Source organism: Rhinolophus sinicus, chromosome 7 (assembly GCF_057876585.1).
Source record: "Rhinolophus sinicus isolate RSI-liver-muscle chromosome 7, RSI-T2T, whole genome shotgun sequence".
Taxonomy (NCBI): Eukaryota; Metazoa; Chordata; class Mammalia; order Chiroptera; family Rhinolophidae; genus Rhinolophus; species Rhinolophus sinicus.
The window spans coordinates 22676275-22699516 of NC_142507.1; the positions used below are offsets into that span (position 1 = coordinate 22676275).

At 36.4% G+C, this 23242-nt stretch overlaps 1 protein-coding gene across 1 annotated transcript; it reads right to left on the minus strand.

The window, feature by feature from the left end:
• Positions 1 to 486: 486 nt before the first annotated feature.
• On the minus strand, positions 487 to 21205 carry LOC141568581 (lipoxygenase homology domain-containing protein 1-like). The gene is made up of 4 exons (XM_088799312.1): positions 20988 to 21205; positions 16802 to 16888; positions 1039 to 1171; positions 487 to 506 (listed from the first exon to the last, which is right to left on the minus strand). Exons 1-4 carry the CDS (start codon positions 21078 to 21080, stop codon positions 487 to 489), a joined length of 333 nt encoding a protein of 110 aa, XP_088655438.1. The 5' UTR covers positions 21081 to 21205.
• Positions 21206 to 23242: the final 2037 nt, after the last annotated feature.

Below are 23242 nucleotides of genomic sequence, written 5' to 3' on the forward strand. Positions count from 1 at the left end.
ACATCATCACTAATTTTTAGTGTCTTTTTCTTTGTCCTGCTATTCAGTGCTAGTATAGCATGTCCCATTTTTCTTTCAAGAATAACTTCTAAAAGAAAGCACATTAGGGAGTCTAGTCTGGAAACTTTATTAAAGATGTCCTAAAATGAAAATGTGAAGACTGTCAAGCACCTTTCAATTTCAGTCATCTACAGCCACCTTCAGAGAGACTGCTAAGAACATCGGAGAGTTATTTGTGCAGACTCACCTGTTCTCTTTGAAATTTTACTGGCATGTTGGATTTGCACAAGCGTCTAAGACCAGAGTATCCTCTCTCCCCATAGAGACACAGGGAAACTTCGGGCTCTGTTTCTGCTTGCTTCAACTATGGTACTGGCAAAACAAAGGGAAGAGAAACAAAAGGAAATCTATTACATGGGAATTTATACAAACAGAACCCATATTAATGGGTCATGCTACAGTAAAAAACATCACATGCAAATTCCTTTAGTCTGGCCTTTCAGTACCTATAGAGAGATTTTTGATCTGTCAACTATTAATTTTAACTATAAATGGGCATTTTTACACCATAAACACATGCTCAGAGGGTTTATACCTTTTTCAGAAAAGGAAATAAAAGATTTTTTTAAAGGCTATTCTTCTATGTATGACATAGGTAAAGGTTTCATGCTTAGTATTCAGCAGCAAAGGTGACTGTTACTGTACATGATGCTTAGAGTTTAAAATGATGTGAGGTTTGATACGGAACTAACTATGGCATAAGTGAGGTGAAGACATGAAGTGACCAACTGGCCCCAGGCAAAGCCAGATGAGGTACAGACGTGACATTTTTTCTCTCATCGCCTCTGGCCCTGTGCATATGGCTAGACAACAAGAATCCTTTTGAGATGACATTTAATCCCAGATCCACAAGTGACTCACGTTGAAAAAGTTACTTCTCAATGGGTAAAACAACTCTCTCAGAAATACAAAACAAAAATATTCTGTAACTAAATAGTTTATATATGCAATATATGCTACTGAAGATTAATAACACACATGGGAAAATAGCTTGTCCGCCCTTTAGTACAGGAAGCTCACAGACAATATCTCCATCTGGTTGGATTTGAGATAACCACGCAAATGCTGCAAAATCTAGGGTTTTCTTGCTCTGCATGTGTTGCATGGTCACCTGGAATGAGAAGAAACAATTACCAAATTGTGTGATTTCCAGTTTCTCACAGAACTCAGAATTTAAAATGTACCCCAGAGATTCCTAAAATATACTGCACACTCTGATGGTGGTTGTTATTAGGAGTAATAGTAGTGGCTGTTGCTTATTAGACAATGATTATTTGCAAGGTATTATGCTAAGTGATTTACTTTAATTATCTCTTGTAACCATCACCAATTACATTTGTAAAATTCTTATACTTTTACAGACAAGAATATGAAGGCCTTGAGATTTGAAATGGACTTTCTGATTCAAAGCTCTCAATTGCACCTACAGGAGTTGCTGAAAAACAATGTACAGGAGGAACTCCAAAAGAGATTTTGTGTTCATATTAAAGTTAATCACCAAAGCAGGCATTCAGCAGAATTTCACAACCTGGCCACATTCCTTCTTACCTCAGAGTTTTCACAAGTTGTGTATCTCTGCCTAGAACAACTTTTATCTGACTCATTACCATGCTAAATATGTCCATCCTTTATCTGTAGTTCAGACATAACCTCTTCTAAGAAGCTTTCTGTGAGCCCCTGCTCTGGGCTAGGTGACCCTACTTTGTGATCCATGGCAACCTACTCATTCATGACTATGACTTAACACCTAATATTTGACTGACTTGATAGAAGCCACATGTCCGACTCATCTTGGTACTTCCACAAGCTATCACAAGGCAGCCCTTAGATTGTTTGTTGAATAAATGATTTAACAAATAAGTGAAATAACACAGGTAATTAAATGAAATCAGTACACCTCATCACTAATGCCTGATTATGTCCTTACTTGCTCCAGGCAATAGGCCATGAAAAGAATACTGGATAGAGAGTCAGCAAAACTGGGATCATTATCCAGATCTTTTATTTTACAAATGTTTTATCATGAGAAATCCACATAACCACTTTAAGTACCAGTTTTTTCACCCTTAAAAATAAGAATAATGACTATCTCACATAATTGTGAAGATTAGATGAGAAATATGCAAAATTTTATATAAACTGTATAAACAATTCATATTAATCTTCACCAAATTTATTTATGAATATATTCATAAATATAAAAGAGATTAATATAATACATTCTACTACATTTGGAAATGTTCCTCTCTCTGGACTATATCATGCTTTACATTTTTATAGAAATTAGGTGGAATACTAAGAGATCGAGACCAGTCATAAAGATTCATATGCTTTTTAATCTCAACCAGATACAATGCTCAAATAAAATTATTTTCAGCCCTCGACATAACAATTTTGAAACTTCAATTGCCACAATGGTCCTGAGATTCAGAGCCTAGGTTGTTTACTTGGCAATTGGGGAGACAGAAGTGGTGGACGAATAAAAGACAGGTGATCGACATCCTACAGCTGAGGTTGTATATATCATGGACCATTTTGCAGCAGAAGTTTCAGTAGTGAGAGAGGGTGTTCAATCTTTTTATTTCCCTTCCTGGAACCCATTATGACATCTATTACTTTACTTTATTCGGAACAGAAAAAGATAAGTTACTTTCTAAGCTATATAGAGGCACATATTCCTCAAAAGAGCAAGTAAACAGAATTCCTGGACAAAGAAAGCTAACCTAGGATAATGGGGAGTTTTCAGCTCCCCCAAGTGCTTGCATGCAGATGACCCCAAGAAGTGGCTCACAGACCCTTGGCCTCCTCACAGTGACATTTTTTACAGTGGATGTTCACAGCACTGTCCTGGGCATGGTCAGGAGTTTAACAAGAAGAAACTGTCTCTACCACCAAGGAGATTTTACAGATTATCTGTGAAGTATAGACCCAAAATATTTTAAATACACAAGACTATTACTCAGCCACAAGAAAAGAGGAAATACCGACATTTGTGACAACATGAATGGATCTTGAGATTATCATGCTAAGCAAAATAAGATAGAAAAAGTCAGGAACTATATGATTTCACTCATATGTGGGATGTAAAACTGAAAGCAACAAGTGAACAAGACAAACAAATAAACAAAAACTCATAGACAAAGACAACAGGTTAATGGTTACCAGAGGGGAAAGGGGGAATGGGGAAGTAAAAAAGGGTAAAGGGGGTCAAATATATGGTGACAGAAGGAGATTTGATTTGGATGGTGAACACACAATGCAATATATAGACACAGACACACAAACTCTGTGTCTATGAGTTTTTGTTTATTTGTTTGTCTTGTTCATTTGTTGCTTTCAGTTCAGTTATAGAATTGTACACTTCAAATTGATACAATTTTATTAACTAATGTCACCCCAATAAATTTAATGATAAAAGAAAAACAAGAAAGAAAGAAAGAAAGAAAGAAAGAAAGAAAGGAAGGAAGGAAGGAAGGAAGGAAGGAAGGAAGGAAGGAAGGAAGGAAGGAAGGAATATTACTAATACGGACTAAGTCCTGTGGGGGAATAATGCAAAGATTAGGATACAATAAGAATAATTTCAGATGGAACCTAGTTAATGTTTCAGATAAACAAAGGTCATAAACAGGTGAATGCAAATTTTCTGGATTCTGGACTTAAAGCCTTCCCCATGAAGTATGTGGTTTTTACAAAGTTATCCTACCTAAATCTCCAACAGACTCTTCCTCTACACTAAACTCTTTGTGGAAATTAGCAAGAATCCTCTGGTTTCTGAGGCACCACCATTCACTCATCCTTTGAAATACTCACTGAGGACAGAGTCTTATCATTTTACTTAAATGAGCAAAATCCTATTAACTCCACTGAAATGCCTTTGAGATTAGGGCTCTAAATGAGTTCCATTTACCTTCAAATTCATAATGTCTCAAAATAAAAACAAATAAAAATAAATAATGAATCTTAAGTAAATTTTTTTAAACAATAAAGAGTTACAGTAGTGGTTCTCAACTGGATGCGATTTCATGCCCCTCCCCCAGGAGATGTGTGGCAATGTCTGAAGACATTTTTGGTGGTCACAATTGAAGAAGGAAGGGAGGGTGCTACTGGTATCTAGTGGGTAGAGGCCAGGGATGTTGTTAAACATTCTACAATGGACAGTGCATACCCCCTACAACAAAGACTTATTCAGCTCCAAGCGTGCTAAGGTTGAAAAATCCTGGGATAGGAAGATAAATAGTTGGTTAGTAGATAACTCAATAATTAAATAGAGTGATGTAGGTAGATAAAGAGAGACATATATCCATCGATCTTATCTTCAGTTGTGTTTAATTCTGTTACTATTTTCACAATTTTTTTTCAATTATTAAAGTAATAAAGGGGGTCAAAATTCCTGGAACAGCACAATGCATAAGCCCAGTCATATAGCAGCTAATGGCAGGACTCACTGAAGGACCTGTGAGAAGCGGAATAAACCTGGACTTGGATCAAAAGACCTTGACTTATGTCCTGGCCCTGCTACTTACTATGTATATGGCCTTGGGTAAAAGTTCTATATGATGACCTGTGATCTTCAAATCCTCATTTGCAAAATTGACACCATACCTGTCTCACCAGGTTGAAGATCGAATATTTTAGAACAAGAGTGCTTGATGTAACAAAACAAGATAAAGACACATTATAGAAAAGACAAACAGGAAGTTATTTCCCACAGCAGAGCTATCTCAAGTGTGAGTTAAAATACCTAGGAATATTGAAAGAGAGATTTATTTTAGAAACCCAGTTTTTCAGTTGGCAGTAAGAGCGCATGTGCTAAGGGTCAGACCACTTTTCTTTAAATCTATATGCTAGCTATGTGGTATTGAATAAAAATTGCTTATTTTCAATTTAAAAACTGCAATATCCTCAGTTGGGACAATAATATCATCTACCTTGTTGTGGTATAAACATTAAAAGTGATGATCTATATATCCTGAGTGCTCAATAAATGTTTGGTGGTGGTGGTGGTGGTGTTAATAGTGGTAATAGTAGTATAGTAGTATCACAATTAATCACAACAATTAGAGATTAGAATTCTTAACTGTTAGTTGGGGTTGTTTGTGGTACCTCACTTGTTAACATCTTCCTAGAGACTGCACAAAGATACTTCAGCCAAACACTCAGTTTTTTATTATCAGAAAGAGAATTTCTATTTTAAATCCCTGACCCCTACTCTACTAGAATGAGCTGACCTGGACAATTTGGGAAGACAGAGAAAGGCCTCCTTTGCCTTTCCTCTCCTAAGCCAACCTGAAGGAGCTTCTCCTTCTACCTCTCTTTGGACCCCACCCTGAATTCCCTAGATCATCAGTTAAGAGGTTCACAAACAAAAGGCAAAACCCCTAATTTAAGAAGAAAGAGAACTCTAACCCCTGTCTTTCACTTGTCCTATCCACCCAATAAAGCTCTCTGGCACTTCTGGTCTCCTAGACCCTTAGTTATATAATCCTTGTGTGCTTTCTCTGAGGTGGTTCCCATTCTGATCCATTACATCCAGCAGGAACACATGAGAAAAAGGATGTTCATTTCTCTAAACTGCAGGGACTGGCACTGTCCTAATTCCTCTCCATGGGTTTACCGCTTCTCCTAATGTCCTCCCTAGTTAGCCCTTCAAAGTTGGCCCTGTAGACTTTTCCCCACCTGTCCTTAGTGTCTATCTTTAGGCCAACCAGGACACTCCATGGAGCAAGGATCAGATCCCAGCAGGTCGGAGGAAGGGCCATGACTGTGGCTGGGGCCCACCAACCAGATCACGAGGGCACAGTGAGCCCACCACCCTCCTCCCTGACCCGAGCTCCATATCTTTCTTTCCTGCCTGTTAGGATTGACACTAAAAAAACAACTGAAAAGAATTATCACCATATGTACTTATATTTTCCTTTGTATCATGAAACACGCTTCACATATATTATTTAATCCCAAATTTAATCTTATCTTTCCTAGGAGGAGAAGTGATATACAACCAAAGTCAACAAACACTTTCTGAGAACTAAACTTGTGGCTAGTTGTCTGCCGGGCACTGGATATAACATAAAGAATGTGCTAGGATGAGAAAAGTTGAGAAAAATGTGTTTAGAAATCCTACTCTGAAATGTCATAAACCTTTGTTCTATAAAATAAACAAAAAAGTTTACTACTTCTGCTCTTATTATATATTCAATTTATCCAATGCTTCTTTAAAAAATATAATAAAGGCAAATAGTCACCAACACATTTATTGGGCACTTAAAGTGTTTACAGTATTATACTAGATCTGGTACTGGGACTGGGAAAACAAGTACTAATGTCAGTCATTAGTGTTTTCTTTTTGGAGTTGGAAATACGAAAATAAAATAAGGTTTAAATGTGTTCTCAGATAATACTCTAAACATTCTTACAATAAAATAAGGTTTAAATGTGTTCTCAGATAATACTCTAAAGATACAAAGTCAAAGCTTGACTCTGAGTCTCCTTATTTCTGATACTGTTCCTTGTGATAACTCCTTATTTGTGTTATAAAGACTGTACAAAGAGGATCAACTATGATATTTAAATTGACTGAAGGACTATCAAATGCAAGAATTTATCTTTGGTTCACATAAGGTGACACAACTTTTAGAATGTTTCTATAAACTGCTGGAGTCTTTTGAGATTAAACATTTGACTGGAGATTTTGTGAGAAGAGGAAGCTGGTGCTTCCTGCTGTTCATTGAAGTAGAAAATCCTCAAAAACAAACTATTTTTCTTACTGAATGTAAAAACTTGCTCTTTTTCCCCCATGGTTCTTCTAGAACCATGAAGTAAAAAAGTAACTGAAAATTAAAAGAAACTGGAAATAATTTTTAAATGCTTTAAAACTTCAAAAATAAATAATTTCTTATCTAATTTAGCTAATTTCAAGCCTGCCTGGAGGTCATATTAGTAGGGATCATATCATCATATCATATCATATCATATCATATCATATCATATCATATCATATCATATCAAGAAATAGTTTAAAAATAACAAATGTACCAAAACTGATATCTCATTTTAATTCAAAGGCTCAGAAGAATCAAAAAGATTTTTGGAGAGTTCCTATTCTATTTGAGTCAATTTATCTAAGTCATGTGTAGCCCTTCGTTCCAGACACCTGGAGAGAAGACTGGGCAGAGTCAGGAGGAGGCGTTCTGGCTTTGGATGGGCTAACAATGTATACATTGACCATGCCTCCAAAGTTTTCCAGGCTTTGTTTCTTCATCTGCCTTTCATACACACCACGGCTCTCTCATTCCCTGAAAACTAAGCAAGACTATGATTTCCCTTGATTTTGCACTTATACTTTAAAAGGCATTTCACATATATTATAAATATTTGTTAAGTAACAAAATACATTTTATTAATTCATTCTACAAATATGTATCCAACATTTCTTACACAGTAGGTACTAGTCTAGGAGTTGGGGTTATAACATTGAAAAACAGAAAGTCCTTATCTTCCAATTGCTCAGCTTCTAGTGGACAGACAGTAAACAAGTGAAAAATATCAGACAAGTGATATGTTACAAAGAAAATAAACAAGGCCAATGTGATCAAGAGCAACTACGGGCTAATACAAAAAAAAAAAAAAAGAGCAAGTGGGGCCTTACTTTAGATTGTGGCAAAGGTCACTTGAGGCAGGAGAAGACCAGTGTTGCTTGAGCATAATGAGCAATGGCAGAGTGGTTTGAAAAGAGGTCAAAGAGGTGGGCAGGGGACAGATTAAACCAGGGGAAAATATGATCTCATTGGTGTTTTAAAAGATCACTCTGGCTGCTCTTTGGAGACTGGCTATTGAAGGAAAAAGAGAAGAAGCTGGAAAGTTATTTTAGGACACTTTTTTAGTAAAGAGGAGAGAACATACGGCTGTGCAGCCTAAACTGATGGTAATCAGATGGGGTAAAAGAGACAAACTCAAGACATGCTTCAGTGATAGAGTCAACGGGATTTCCGAGGGATTGGATTCTGGAAGCTAAGGAAAGAAAACAATTCAGGAAAACTTGTAGAGTTCTGGCTTGGATAACTAAGTGGAGGGTGACACCATTTACTCAGACAATTGAGACTGAGGGAGAAGCAGGTTTGGTGGGGGAATCAGGAGTTCTGATTAAGCTTTATTTTTTAACTTGATATTCACAGCTTGTGAGACAGTCAGAGCAAGTATTGCTGAGCTGTATTTTACAATAAGGAAAACTTAGAGAAAATGATTCAATGACTTTTAGAAACTAAATATCTTTCATGTCTCTTGACTTAAGTCTGAAGTTTCTAACTTCAATTTGCAATCGGCAAATTACAGGGAAGAAAAAACATGGAAACCCTAAGACTCAAAAACAATTTTCAGTTTTACATGACAGACAATATTTGCCAAAACATATTCCTATCTTTCCTTTTTTCAACATTCAATGTTCATTGTTATATAACTATGTTTAGCTATAGCCATGTTATTTTGGGTCCAAGCTATCTTTTACTTGGAATCAATTCAGTGACTTGGATTAATAATTTATGTCAGTATTTTGGAAGCTAGATAGCATGCTTGGTTAATGTGTATTAAAGTGGCTGAGATAGCAAGTCAGACCTCCAAAGATGTACCTAATGTGTAATCAAGGAAATACTTTCAAACTCTGAGTAATATTAGACCAGCAGCCCCAAACTGCCAGAGAATCATGAAATGGGATGACTATTCTCTGCTGAAAATATAAATGTTAAAATAAAAAACATGTTCTCACACATTTTAACTTGGGACACCAGGAATAATTTCAACAAACACTTGTTAAAAGCACTGGCTTCCCCCAAACAATAATGTTACATAGGTCTATCATGGTTCATCTCAAGAAACTACTTGGCTATAAATAGTGCATCATTACTGATGGGGGAGAAATCCTCACGGTTTACATCCTAATAATGGCAGAACTTCTTTCAGATTTTCTGTTCACAAAAGGTAGCCTTTGATTATTACAGAACCAACCATTCTCGTTTTGATTTTTTTTTTTTTCTTTTTGGCTTTCAGATTGGGACATCATCTAGTATACTTCTATACTAAACCAAAGCCCTGAGTTTTGCTTTAGCTTGGATTCACAGCTGCCAAATGTGAGTAATACAAAAAAGTCAATATGGCTGAGGAAAAACTGCACTGATATTAAGCTTCAAAGCCAAACTACATGTGGGGATAATGTGGGAAAAGAAAAAAGGTGAGTTTCCAAAAACATTTTTTCATTGAAACATACACTCATTTTTCTTCTAAAACAAATAAATGAAAGTTTAATAAGCAGCAGTGTCTTTATCTTACAAAATCTTCATCATCTGTTTTAATTTCCTAAATGAATAGAAACAATTTTAGGGCTGGCCTCGGTAGAAACTAAAGTACATTTGCTGAGCCCCACGCTGCTGATTTACGGCAGCAAATATTAGTTGTTTCACAAGAATACATTACCATAAAAACTCACTCTAGGTTTCTTAGAAATCTAAAATTTCTAGATTATTTTAAGAAATTTCAACCAAATAGTTAAGTACATGGCCTAAAAACAGGTGACTGGAACAGAAATAGACTGGTACTTTCAATGTCTGAATTAACACACCTGAATTCAACAGTGAGATTGTAACACCTCAGTTAGGTTACCCAATCTTTCTGCTCAGAACCTGAGAGAATAAGATAAATCAATTTAACTCCTTCAATAAATCTTTTGGAAGATAGATGTCATGAGAGAGGCATTTTCACTGAGACATGACAAAATTAAAACTCAAAGGAGAACTAAACTACAATCTGGTTTGTAGTTGGGTTAATTGTAGAATGAACTCTTTGAAGACAAGAACTGCATCTTAGTCATGTTAGAATACTCAAACTTCCAGCAAGACCACTTCCACATAGTGGGTGCTGTAGCAGTACTTGAAGAAGTACCTTAAATATAAATACAATTATGTACGCCTTTATGCATCTGCGCTATTATTTATTTTAACACCAAAGTCCAAAAAGACGAGAACTGTTGCTCTCTTTCTCCCACCCAGACACATTGAAATATAAAAGGAAAGTTATCTTGGTCCTGACCTGTCCTAAAATATAGAGTTAATTTGACTAGGACCATGCTAGTCCTAGTAAGAAAACGGAAAATCCTATAAGAAAAGGGAAATATTGATTAAGAGAAATATATGAGATATAATGATTACTGAGTTGTTCCACTGAGCAATACATATAGATAAATAAAATTTGATATTGCATAGGGTTAAACTTCCAGTGCAATTGTGAAATACTAAAAAAATAAATAATGACTAAAGTTTAATTATCAGACAGAAGGTGGTAATCATGTACACAGAATTCTTTCTACACACCTGAAAAGACATGGTGATGAAAAATCTGTAAGTCAATGTATCTATCAACTGACTTCACCTAAACAAGATCAGGCAACTTGTATCTGACAAATTCCAGGCTATTCAAACACAAGGAAAGTATTTCAGCTTCACAAATAGACATTTTCCCTCTCATTAGGGAACAAATCATTTTACCTATGTAGTTACACAATATGTCATGATAATCCATGTGCAGCACTAAAAACTGAAATAGGCAATCTCTAAATAACTTTCCACTCACATCTCTCCCTACTCTGCCTTTCCTCATACCTCTCCACTCTTCAGGGTCGTCCTTGTCCACAAAGCCTTCCCAGTTCCTCTAGGGCATAAATGTATGTTTCTTATTAGAAACCTATTATGATTAGGGCCTGAACATGCAGCTCGGCCTTTAACTGCCTTCTAATTATTGTATGTTGGCTACTTGATCTTCTTTCTCCACCCAGATTGAAAGCAGAAACCATGGTTAATTCTAATTTTGTACCTTTGTAACGGCTAAGGCCAGACCAATGGTGAATTCATCATTTTATCTTAGATATATCATCTTAACCCAATAATTCACCCAGCTGTTTCTAGGTTAAAAATGGTTCCTTGAAATCTCATGTTGATCACCTCTCCCAGAACTCTCTGTAGGCATGTAGAGCTCAAAAGAGTGGATTAGCACATTAGCTAGTTATTTTCTAAATCCTATAAATTATAAACCCTTATATATTGTTAACTATTTCTGGATTCATGCAAACATTAAGTCATATTTCCTGATATAGAACAACAGAAAATGAGTCAAAGATGGCCTCTGAATATTGGCCCCTAGGTTGATTATTTCTTCCCTTCAAGCTAAGACCCATTAGCTCAAAAGTCCACTAACAGCAAACTCAAATTATAAAACTTTAAGAATAGCCTATACAACAAATTATGAAAAGATGCTTTAGTGGTTACCAGATGGTTAGGGGGAGGGGAGGTGGTAGAAGAGGGTAAAGGGGGTCAAATATATGGTGATGGAAGGAGAACTGATTCTGGGTGGTGAACACACAATGTAATGTATAGATGATGTATTATAGAATTGTACACTTGAAACTTATATAATTTTACTAGCCAATGTCACCCCAATAAATTTAATAAAATTAATAATTTTTTAATTAAAAAATGATGTTCAACTTCACTAGCTATAAGAAAATGCAAATCAAAACCACAATGAGACACAACCTGACACCTGTTTGAATGGCTATTATCAGTAATACAAAAAAAAGAAAACTGTTGGAGAGGGTGTGGAGAAAAGGAACCCTTATACATGGCTGATGGGAATGTAAATTGGTAAAGCCACTAAGGAAAAGGGTATGGCAGTTCCTTAAAAAATTAAGAATAGAGCTAACATATGACACAGCAATCCATTTTCTGGGCATCTACCTGAAAAATTTGAAAACATTAGTAAAAATATATGTACCCCCATGTTCACTGCAGCATTACATATGGTAGCCAAGACATGGAAACAAGCTAAGTGTCCTTCCATGGATGATTGAACAAAGATGTGTTACATATATACAATGGAATACTACTCAATCATAAGAAAAGATGAAATACTGTAATTTGTGACAACATGGATGGATTTTGAGAGTATTATGCTAAGCAAAATAAGTCAGATGGTAAAGGACAAGAACCACATGATTTCACTCATACATATGTGGAATATAAAACAGAAAGCAACAAATGAAGAAATAAAACAAAAACACTCATAGACACAAACAACAGAAGGATGGTTACCAGAGGGGAAGTGGGTTGAGGGGAGGATGAAGAGGGTAAAGGGGGTCAAATATGCGGCAACGAAGGGAGATTAGACTTTGGGTAGTGAGCACTCAATGGAATATATACCGTTTCCCCCAAAATAAGACCTAACTGGAAAATAAGCCCTAGCATGATTTTTCAGGATGACATCCCCTGAACATAAGCCCTAATGTATCTTTTAGAGCAAAAATTAATATAAGACCTGGTCTTATTTTGGGGGAAACATGGTAGATGATGTATTATAGAATTGTACACTTGAAACTCATATAATGTTATTAACCAATGTCAGCCCAATAAATTTAATACAAATTTTTAAAATACCCCAAATGAATTTTTACCGAAATAAAAAATAGTCCAAAGCAGCAAATGTTTCCCCATTTAGAGCCTGTTTTGTATACCCCACAAAAATCTCTCCCAATAGCTGGCACCTTTTGATAACACAGGGCCTTGTATTTATAAGGCCCCAAGATGCTGCTGCTGTCATTTGGAGCTCTGTGACACAGACACTCCCCACTGTGCTGCTGAAAGACATCACCTAGACACATAAGCCCCTCTTCTCAGATCTTCTTCTCCTCTGGGAGTTCCTTTGCCCTCCTCTCCTTCTGACAGCGACACACGCCTTAGCCTCTGGACAGACTCCTGTAATGAGGGACTCCCCCCACATGCAAACCTGTCAAGGCCTCATACAATAAAATGTGTGTGTGCTACTGCTGCTGTTTCCTGGTCATATCTTTTCCTTGATTGGCCCTCAAATGCCTCAAACCTCTATAGTAATGCACAATATTCATTTCAAGAAATGTTAACAGATTTTACCTGAAAATTTTGGTCGCATGGTGATTTTACTTTGGAAATGCTATTAAACAGATTTGTTTACCACAGGGCTTCTCAAAGGCTTACATGTATTAACACGAATGGCGAATATACAAAAAAGGAATAACAAACTCAATGTTTTACAAACACCATGGGACTATTTACCAGGAGCATCTTGTGAAAATAGAGCCATGGCCAGATTCTCACAATAGGAGAAGTGACCTCGGATCTGAGGTAGGTGAACATTAATGGGGAAAGTAACTTCTCTGTTTGTCTCATACAAATACTAGTTTCTAAATGCTGCTCTCCACTAAACAGAAGCTATGGCTTCTTGTGAAATAGCTAATTCTAGGACTGGGGAAAAGAAAGTATTAGATGAGCCTAAAACATCTTTTTGTGCCAGATAGTAAAGAAGCACATAAAGTATGGGTGGTAACATGTCAAAAGCAATAGGAGCTTGAAGCGTCTCCCCTGGGCAAATCTAGGATGATAGCATCAAAATAAATGATGACAAAAACAGATTAAGTCCATCAAATAAAACGAGTCCATTAAGTCCGTGCTGATATAAAGAAATAAAAATTTAAGTGGTAGAGAAAGGAAAGTTCTACCTTGTAGCAGAATGCCAATTAATAAATGGAAAAATAATGACAGAACCAGAAAATCACCATTTGGCAACCATCATAGTAATAACGATTCAGGCAAGAATCATCAATGGATGCCAAAATTAGTGGGTGAAAATCTTATAGAACAAAGTGTCTACTCACAGAATACTACTAATTAATCATTAATTAATAAGTACAAAATACATATGATTTTACATTGAAGAATCGTGATAGACACCACTTTAACCAACTGCTCAAAGGGAGAAGTAATAGGACAAAATGCCATGTGTGCCTCCTGATATAATGCATTAAAAAGAATACACCATCCCTTCTGTGGAATTTCTGCCTAAAATGCAAAATTTGAATCTAATCATGACAAACAGATGATTTTAAAAATTGAAATGCATTTAAAAAAGTAATAGGCCTGTAGTCTTCAAGTAAAGCAAGGTTATGACAGATAAGGAAAGACAAAAGAACTCTTCCAGATTAGGGAAGACTAAGGAAATATGACAACTAAATGCAACTCACTCTCCTGAATTGAATCTTAAGAAACATTGAAAAATTAGCGGGCAATGGGCATCAGGTCTGTAAGTCTCTCTCAAATGATTAAAAAATATATACATGCACACACAAACACTTATAGACATATACAGAGGGTGCCAAAAGAAAATGTACACAAATTTTAAGACAGGAAAAACCTATTAAAATTGTAATACTCGATATATTCCAATAACAAAAGATGAATACAAGTCACGTTTGATGCCGGCAATTACAAGAGGTGCTCAAAGTGGTTACCATCAGCATGCAGATACTTCTGATTACGGCGAACTACTGTTTGAGCAACGTTGACCAAAGTATACACTTGTATACATTGTTTTGGCACCCCTGGTATTTAAACAGAGAATGATAAAGCAAATGGGATACAATGTTAACAACTGGAGATATGGGTGAAATCAGAAATTTTTATTCCATTCTTGTAATTTTTTTTATAAATTTGAAATTACGTTAAAATAAAAAGTGAAAAAAATAGGCTGTAGGAAAAGTCCCTTATGCCACATCACTTTGGTGGTTTAACTACTTGCTCAATCCATTTGTTGAATTAATTAATTAACATTCTATTCACTTAACTTTTCACAGAAAACTTTACCACCAACCACAGGACAGAGATGCCTCCCTTGGTTCTGAGGACTGAGTACTTGCTTCCTTGAGTGCCTGTGCTTGGGGATGTTTGTCCATCCAGTTGGGGAATCACTACACATGACATTGCTATACCCCTGCACACGCTTCTCACTCAAATGCCCCAGAGAAAGCACAAGTCATGCTATGACTACAGGCCAACTTGACTCATGGGTAGGTCTTTTCTAAATTGTTCTGACTCATCTTTCTCAGTAATTCACAAGTAAAGACTTTGTAATTTTGGAGATTCCTTGGGTTTTGCATCATCTCCTTAAAAGGTCATTTTCTGTTACTCTTTTGAAACTTTGCAATACTTCTGAATAGAAAAACTTTAAAACCTACATATGGTTTCCTCTATTCTTAACAGCAGTTAGCACAATGCAGGGCATATATTAGGTGCTCAGAAGACACTTCTGGCCAAACTGACTGGAGCATATTTACCTGTTCCTGTACTTTAAAAATACCGGTTTTCATTTATATTAGTTATATACAAAGAAATGCTGCAATAAACAATTCAGCAAATTTAACATTTTCTCATTTATTTTCATAATACAATCAAAGCTACAATAATATAAATCACAGATAAGATTAAGAAACATTTTAAAGGGAAAATAATAAACCTGCTAGATTCTATCAGAGGTATTCAAAATTTTCAAACCTCAAACATTTTAAAATAACATATTGTACACCATAAAGAAATCAGTGACAGACACAGTATTTCCAACTAGAAAGCAGAGATGTCCTGTGATTCAACCATGTCACCTGACTCCACAATAATTACTGCTTCCACACAGAAATCTCATGGCTTCGAAGAGCTTAACTGCCATCTATTTTTGAAAATAAATTTAAGTCCCGATGATAGTGCTTAAACTCTCAGTCCCTGGCTTCCAACATACAATCACCATTTACTAAGTGACCTCAGTCAAATTATTTAACTTTATTGAGCCTCAGTTTTCTCATCTATAAAATAAGGATATCAATGGTACCTAAATCAAAGAGTTGCTGTTAGGCAACAGAAATATGATAGCACAGTTCACCCTTCAACAACACAGGTTGGAACTATGCAGGTCCACCTATATGCAGATTTTTTCAATAAATATGTAGTCAATACTGTAAATGCATTTTCCTTATGATTTTCTTAATAAAATTTTCTTTTCTCTAGCTTCTTTTATTATAAGAATACAGTATATAATATATGTGTATACATATATATATATATATATATAACATACAAAATATGTGTTAATTGACTTTATGTTATCAGTAAGACTTCTGGTCAACAGTACAATATTAGCAGTTCAGTTTGGGGGGAGTCAAAAGTTATACATAGATTTTCGACTGTGCAGGGGAATTGGCGTCCCTAATCCCCATGTTGTTCAGGGTCAATTGTATTTGTAAAGGCAGTTGGCATACAGTAACCACTCAGCAAATACTTCTTATTATTGCTATTGTTGTTATTGCTATGATTAAGTAAAAAAAAAAAAAAGGGAGGGGGACAGATCCCAAAGTGCATATGTACATAATCATAATTCAATTTCATTATATATATATATATATATATATATATATATATATATATATATATATATATAAATGTGTGTGTGTATGGAGGGAAGGAGAAAGAGAAAGAGAGGGGGTGTGGGGGGAGAGAGAGAGAGAGAGAGAGAGATTATGAGAGAGATTTATAGAAAAAAAGATTTAAAGAAAATGGACCACCCCAGTGGTCATCTAATGATCAATGAATAATAGCTCATTATTCATTCTTATAGTTTACTGTATTCTTCAGATTTTCCATGAACACAGATTGCCTTTGTAAATACAACTATAAAAATGCTATTTTAAAATAACTCACAAGAATGAACCACATTTGTGTAGAGTGTTATATTCACAAAAATTTTTTTCACATTAATTACAATTAGAAAAATATGTTGTCTTTCTCATTGCTTTAAGAATTCTGTTTATTTATCTTAGAATAGCTATGAAGCACAAAATATAAAATATTACCTTCTGTACGCTCCACTCAGGTTGTTCACTAGTTCTATCATGTCCTATCCTTATCTTGTATATCTCTCCAATGTTTCTTATTTTGACCTGAATGAAATGCAAAGAAGAAAATTGTAGCAGAATATTTTAAATTAAGCACATTGTTTTTTTCTTCTTCCTACCAAATGCATTTTTTTATTCCTAATTGTTGAAAGCTCTCAGAGCCCCTTTCAGAATCGAGAAATTATGCCCTCTGAAGAAGCTATCAGGGGACACCACAGACACAGAACATGAGACTTAACTAAATATCATGACACTTGACTAAAAATATGCAGAAAGAGTCAGATCAAAGAATAGGATAAAGAACATACATATGCTCAGTTCTCTGACTACCACACATTTCTCACTAGAAACCAATGTTTTTTGAGCTGAGTTTCAATGACAGAAAGATGGGTTCTTATTTTAAGAAAAAAATAAGCAATTTTCATCAAAGCGAAATGCAGTGATTTTTGCAAGCTTCATAAAAAGTACCAATGAGTCTAGAACTTCCTTCTACTCTTAAAATACTCTCTTGTTGGATTCACAAGCGAAAACACAGATGTTCAAAGCTCAAGGAAAAGAAACACACCTGCCCACAGAGTATGTATATTTGATTAGTTTTGACTTGGTCCAAGAGTTTGTTAATCAAGGTAGTATTGTGGAAAACTGATTTTGGAATTACTTTGAGCTTAGTTGGTATTGTAAGTATTGGAATCTGAGTAAAATATGGTGTTTTACATCTCTGATCCTCAATTTCTTTATCTGTTCAATGGACTGTACTGCACACAATTTTCTTTTCCACTAAATAAATGTTTATTTAACACAATAATGTAGTAGTTATGCAATGCCACAGTATACAAAAATGAAAATAGCACAGTCCTTAACTTAGAGAAATTTATAGTCTAGTGAAGAGACATACTTATAAGCAGATATTTTCAGTGTAATAAGACATGTCTAGGACACTGAACCATGAGGATTACAAAAGGTAAAACACCATCTTATTATGTAATAGCTTAAATAATAGCCATTATCACTATTTCCATTACAAGTATTCACCTACCTCCACAGACTAGAGACATGAATAAGGATAAACTTGTACATTATGTTTGATGCACATCATTTTCTACCTATGAACTAGACCCTGAAATAGCTGGGACAGTCAGGTGACCCAGAAGCCATCAGAATTCCTCTTTTCATACCACTTGCCACACTTAGAAATTCTCTTTTTCAAGTGCCCATCACTACTACCATCACTTTCCCTCACAGACTACAGGGCTAGACCAGCCGTGGGGCTATTACAACACCAGGTCAAAAAGGACTATGCTGGCATTGGCTGGGAAGAAGGAAAAGAGGGCTCAGTCCCCCATAGTCAACTTCTCTCTACCAACTCTCTTAAACCTAGAGCTGGTCTAAGTGGCAGAACTCAGAACTAGCTCTGCTATCAAAGGAAGTGAAAAGTTATCCCATAGTCTAGGCCTGGTTTTTCTCTGACAGGTAAGCCAACTTTTAGATATCCTATTGCTGTCCCAAGAATCTATTAGCACTTAAGTGTAAACTTTCTCTTTTTACATATTCCAAGTGGAAAAAAAAATAAAAGGATAACTGAACAGTCATATGTGACTTCATGCCTGTCTGCCTGTTACTTCTGGAGAATGGAACCACCATGCAATGAGCTCAGCTAGGTGCCAGCCAGGGGGCAAGTGCTTGACATGCATGGTCTCTTCCGATCTGCACAGTAACCCTGTGAAGAGCAAAGCTTTTTAAAAAGTCTATTTTAAAGAATGAAGAAACTCAAAAAGGTTAAGTATTTGTCTAAGGCTACATAGCTAGTAAGTTCCAAAGGTAAAATTCAAACCCAAGCCAGTTTGATCAGAAATACCACACTGTCCTCAAAAATGGCTATGTGTTCACTTCAGGATTGAAAGGAAGGAAAAGAAAATGAAAGAATAATTCAGAAGTGGCAAATGATGCCAGTGAAAATGAGCAAGGCAGTCAATGCTCACAGAAGAGAGAGCAGATAGGAATGAAGTAGCTAATCTGAATTTAGGGTTCTCAGATTATCAAGAGACCCAACGCATATTGCTCCTTAAACCCCAGACCAGTGATTCTCATACATTAGTGTGTATACAAACTACCTGGGGATCTTGTTAAAATGTAGATTCTGATTCAATAGAGCTGGTGTGGCACCTAAGATTCTGCATGTCTGACAAGCTCCCAGGTGATGCCCGTGCTGCTGGCCTGGGATCCACAAGGCCCTAGGTTCCTAGGCGAGCTTTCATACACATCCCTGATCTCTACCACTGAGATAGCAGATTAGAGCTGGATAAGCCCCTGCTCCACAGTAAATAGGAGAAGGAAGAAGAAAACATAGGTTGATGCCATTGACCAGGAGAAAGAGAGCGTCCTCAGTAACTGTAATATCTTTATTTGAAGAGCACTTCACATCTATCAGGGACATTCCCAAATATTCTTTAAATCTCACAACAAGCTTTTTTAGTATTATTAACCCCCCCCCCCACCTTTACTAGAAGGAAACTGAAGATTAGTGAGGATCAGCAACCTTTTCAAGGTCACAGAGCTAATGAACTAAGGAGTGGTCAATCTGACTTTGAACCTGGTCTCCGTGACCCCAAGACCTCTGTTCTTAACCAATTTATTATTTATTCTTATATGACAATAGGAATTTTAAATGTATATAGTTTTTCCTTTTTTTTATCATCTGATCACTTTGAAATTTATTTAAAAAAGAAGCAGACATTACTGCCTCTATTCTATATGTAAAAATAATGCTGGCCTGGAGAAAATAAGTGATATGGTCAAGGTCAGACAGTGAATATAGGAAAAGCTAGGACTCCAATCCAGCTCACTCGATTTGCAGTCTAGTGCTGTAACTGGGATTCTCAGCCTTGGCTGCACTTTAGAATCACTTAGAGAGCTTCTAAAAACCTCAGTGTGCAGGACGCACCCTAGACAAAATAAACCAGGATCTCTGAAGGTGGGATCAGGCACCAGTAGTTTTTCCAGCTTCCCAGGTAATTCCAGTATGCAATCAAGACTGAGAATCTATACCATCTGTTCCAAGATTGGACCCTGGGTAAATTTTTCCAGAAAAACATTGACAGGACTTACCAGCACACCAATACATATACAACAAGGTGTAGTATGAGTAATCACAGACTTTTGTGGGGTGGTCCAGGGATATAACCACAGCATATGTATAGTGAGTTCTAAACAATCATCTTCAAATAATCTTTTGAAATGCATATGTGCATTGAGTAAAAGTGCTCCTTCATGACTACATGACAGCTTTTTTTCACTAATAACGATTGCAAAAGTGGAATGCCAGGCTCCGTCTGAAGATCTAGAAACCATCTGGGTATTAGTGATTGGTAGGTACTGCAGCCTCAAACAGCACTGGCTTCCTAGTGACTTTAGTTGTCCTCAATCATTCTCTATTCTCTACCTAGACTTATGATACAAAAGGAATATTCTCCAGGAAGAACAACTGCTGTTTAACAGTGCACCAAAGAACCATAGAGCTTTCACCCCGTGGGGGTGGGAGTGAATTAGTGAAGCAGAATGTAATTGTCCTAATTAAAATCTGTCCAAAGCCCTGAGGAACTAGGAGAGGCAACCAACGATACTCAAAACAATGCAGCCCAGCGTTCTCTGACGCTAAGAGACAGAATGGGCATGAACAGAGCTTCAAAATATGGGCTCTGATGCCAAGAAAATGATTTCACATCATACAGCTCAGCTGAGCAACATGTAAAAGTATATGCAAGTATACAAAAAAGGGTTTTTATTATCAGGAGACTCTCTAAATCTGGTTATAATTTAGTTGAGGTTGATGGTTTATGGAGCCAGTTTCAAACCAATGGCCTAAAGCAAATTATCTTTAAAGAAAACAATTTTCTCCGATTACTTTCCTTGCTTGTATAAGATATATGAGGGAAAAAAATGTTTTCTTTGATGATTGCAACAGGCATCAGAATAACTTATGGGGATTCTAATAGACCAGAGATTTATTTTACACAGGTGACACACACACATACACACACACACACACACACACACACACACACACACACACGACGACACCCTTCTGTATTACAGAAATACCTTTGAAATGTTCAAAAACCAATATTACTGCCAATATTGCTTTTACCTGAAACTCATCCTCCTGTCTTGGAAGGAATAGCGGCTCTTGGCTGTCCTTGCTAAGACTTATTGGTCCAGTGACTCCTTCATCTCCATACATCTAGAGTGTGACACTGGCTTGAGTCCCTGTATTTCCTGTCAGCACTAACGCCTTCCATTTGTCTTCTGACAGAAGAGTCTTACTGCTCTGGGAAGGTTTGATTTCTTCTAGAGAGGGAAAAAAAGCATTAGTGGAAGATCAGATGCAACGTCGGGCTGACAGAATCTTTTGCCAGAAGGAGCCCAACGACATCAAAACAGAGCAGGGGAGGGTGGGATGGGCAGGGAGGCACTGAACTGCTACCACTCTGGAGCTGATTTGTGCTTGGTCCTGGTCACAGCAAGGTCCTAGTCAACTGAAACTGAACCACTGATGTAAATTCAATTAGGACAATAAACATCTGAAATGATTGGCAATCTTTCACTTGCTCTCAGCACTTCAACATGGACGCATTCTGAAATTTCCAGTCCTGTGTCCATAGATTTTTCAAAAGCTGCCTGCCTGGCTTACAGGTTTTTAGACAGAATTACTACATATAAAGTAACAAAAGAAAGTGGAATTAAAATACATTTTCAAATGAGATCTAAAGATGGCGATTTGAGGAGAGAGAATATTTCTGAAATAGTTCCAAAAAAAAAATAAAAAAATAAAAATACCCTACTGGAGAAAGCAATGAAAGGATTTGGAACCAAAGATAGAATTTTCACAAGTGCAAATGGTTTCTGAGGTGCTTAGAGCAGGATAGCCTGTGGGAACAGGGATTGCACAGCAGCCTCTATCACCGAGGAGGTGCCAAACAGCCACTCCTTGTTTGTAAGGAATGCTTAGAAGGTGAAATTCCCAACTAAAATTGCTGTCTTCTTTGCACCCTCTTTAGCCTATCGCCTCCTGTAAGGAGATACTGGAGCATCCAGTGCTGAGAGCATTTCCCAAGCTAGTCTAAATTGCCCCAAGAACTGCATGTTAATTCTTTACTGATATTTCCAAGCAGAAATATATTACAGACTTAGGTAATGATATAAATGTCCTCATTTCAAATGGTTCAAAGGAAGCCAAGACTCTTCTTACCTTTAATTCCGTGAATTGAAACTACAGGCAACTCTAGACAGCAGCTGGGATTTTATCAGCACAGTATCAATAACAATGACAACAAATTCAGCAAATAACTAGTTATTTCCTGTTATAACAAACAAATTTTAAGTCAAATTATGATGTCCGTTTTAAAATGAGGAAAAGGGGCAGAAAGTAAATAATATGTCCAAATCATACAATAAGTAAATGATGATAATATCTAACTCTGAAGCCCCTGTATTTACACAAGCTAAATGAGTGTCCTGGGTTGACTTAAACACAGTCCAACAGGACACAAGATTGTATACTGTGCTAAACACTATCCTAAAAACTTAACATTCCATCCATGTCAACCTTACTCAATCCTCACACTAGTCCTATGAGGTACTGTCACTTATTAAACGAGTGGACTAACCAAGACTCAGAGATTAAGTAATTTGCCAACAGTTATACAGGCAGTAACAAAGAAGAACTAAACTTCAAACTCAGGCAGAGCAAGTTTAAATCTCATGCCACTCTGGATGTAATACCAAAGGTAGCTGACCTGGAAAAGATCACAAAAACTGGTGCAACAAAATTCTATGACACAATCTAATTTTTAAAACTCAAATATTGTATGTGAACAATACTGACTGCCCTGCCTGCCATTTCTAGTCAAACACAATCAGGAACCTGGCAAACATACTTAGAGTTTCTCTAGACCCCAGACAACAATGCAATCAGTTCTCTGCTGATGAAAACTCCATAGCATATCCATGAGCCCTGGAGAGTAATTAGTAATCTATTTCAGTAGGATACTATTTAGGATGCTAACCATTTAATTAACTTCTTATGAATATCTTAGTCATCAAAAGGATCATTTTTACTCAATTCAAGAAAACTTTATTTAGTTCTATTATTTGTTGGGCACTGTTTTAAGTTCATTTTTCTCTAAATATTAATGGCAGAGATTAAAAGTTTGAAAGATAATTAATGAGAGCTTCACTTTGGACATACATATATCTGGTGGGAAAAAATGGACATATAAATATTGGGATTTCAAACATGCAGACACATTCATAGAAAACAAAAGAAATACTCCAAAGTTCAGATGTAGAAGATAGCAAGGCATGATTAACTGTGGAGGGGCAGGCAAGAAAGGCTCAAAGAGA

Excerpts from the sequence above, each read along its gene's own strand:
- LOC141568581 (XM_088799312.1), bottom strand. The coding sequence starts at position 21,080 with ATGTATGGAGATGAAGGAGTCACTGGACCAATAAGTCTTAGCAAGGAC. Across the intron at positions 1,172-16,801 it reads CTGAGTGGAGCGTACAGAAG|GTGACCATGCAACACATGCA; the intron begins GTAATATTTTAT and ends TTCTCATTCCAG. Across the intron at positions 507-1,038 it reads CGGACAAGCTATTTTCCCAT|GTACTGAAAGGCCAGACTAA; the intron begins GTGTGTTATTAA and ends ATCTCTCTATAG.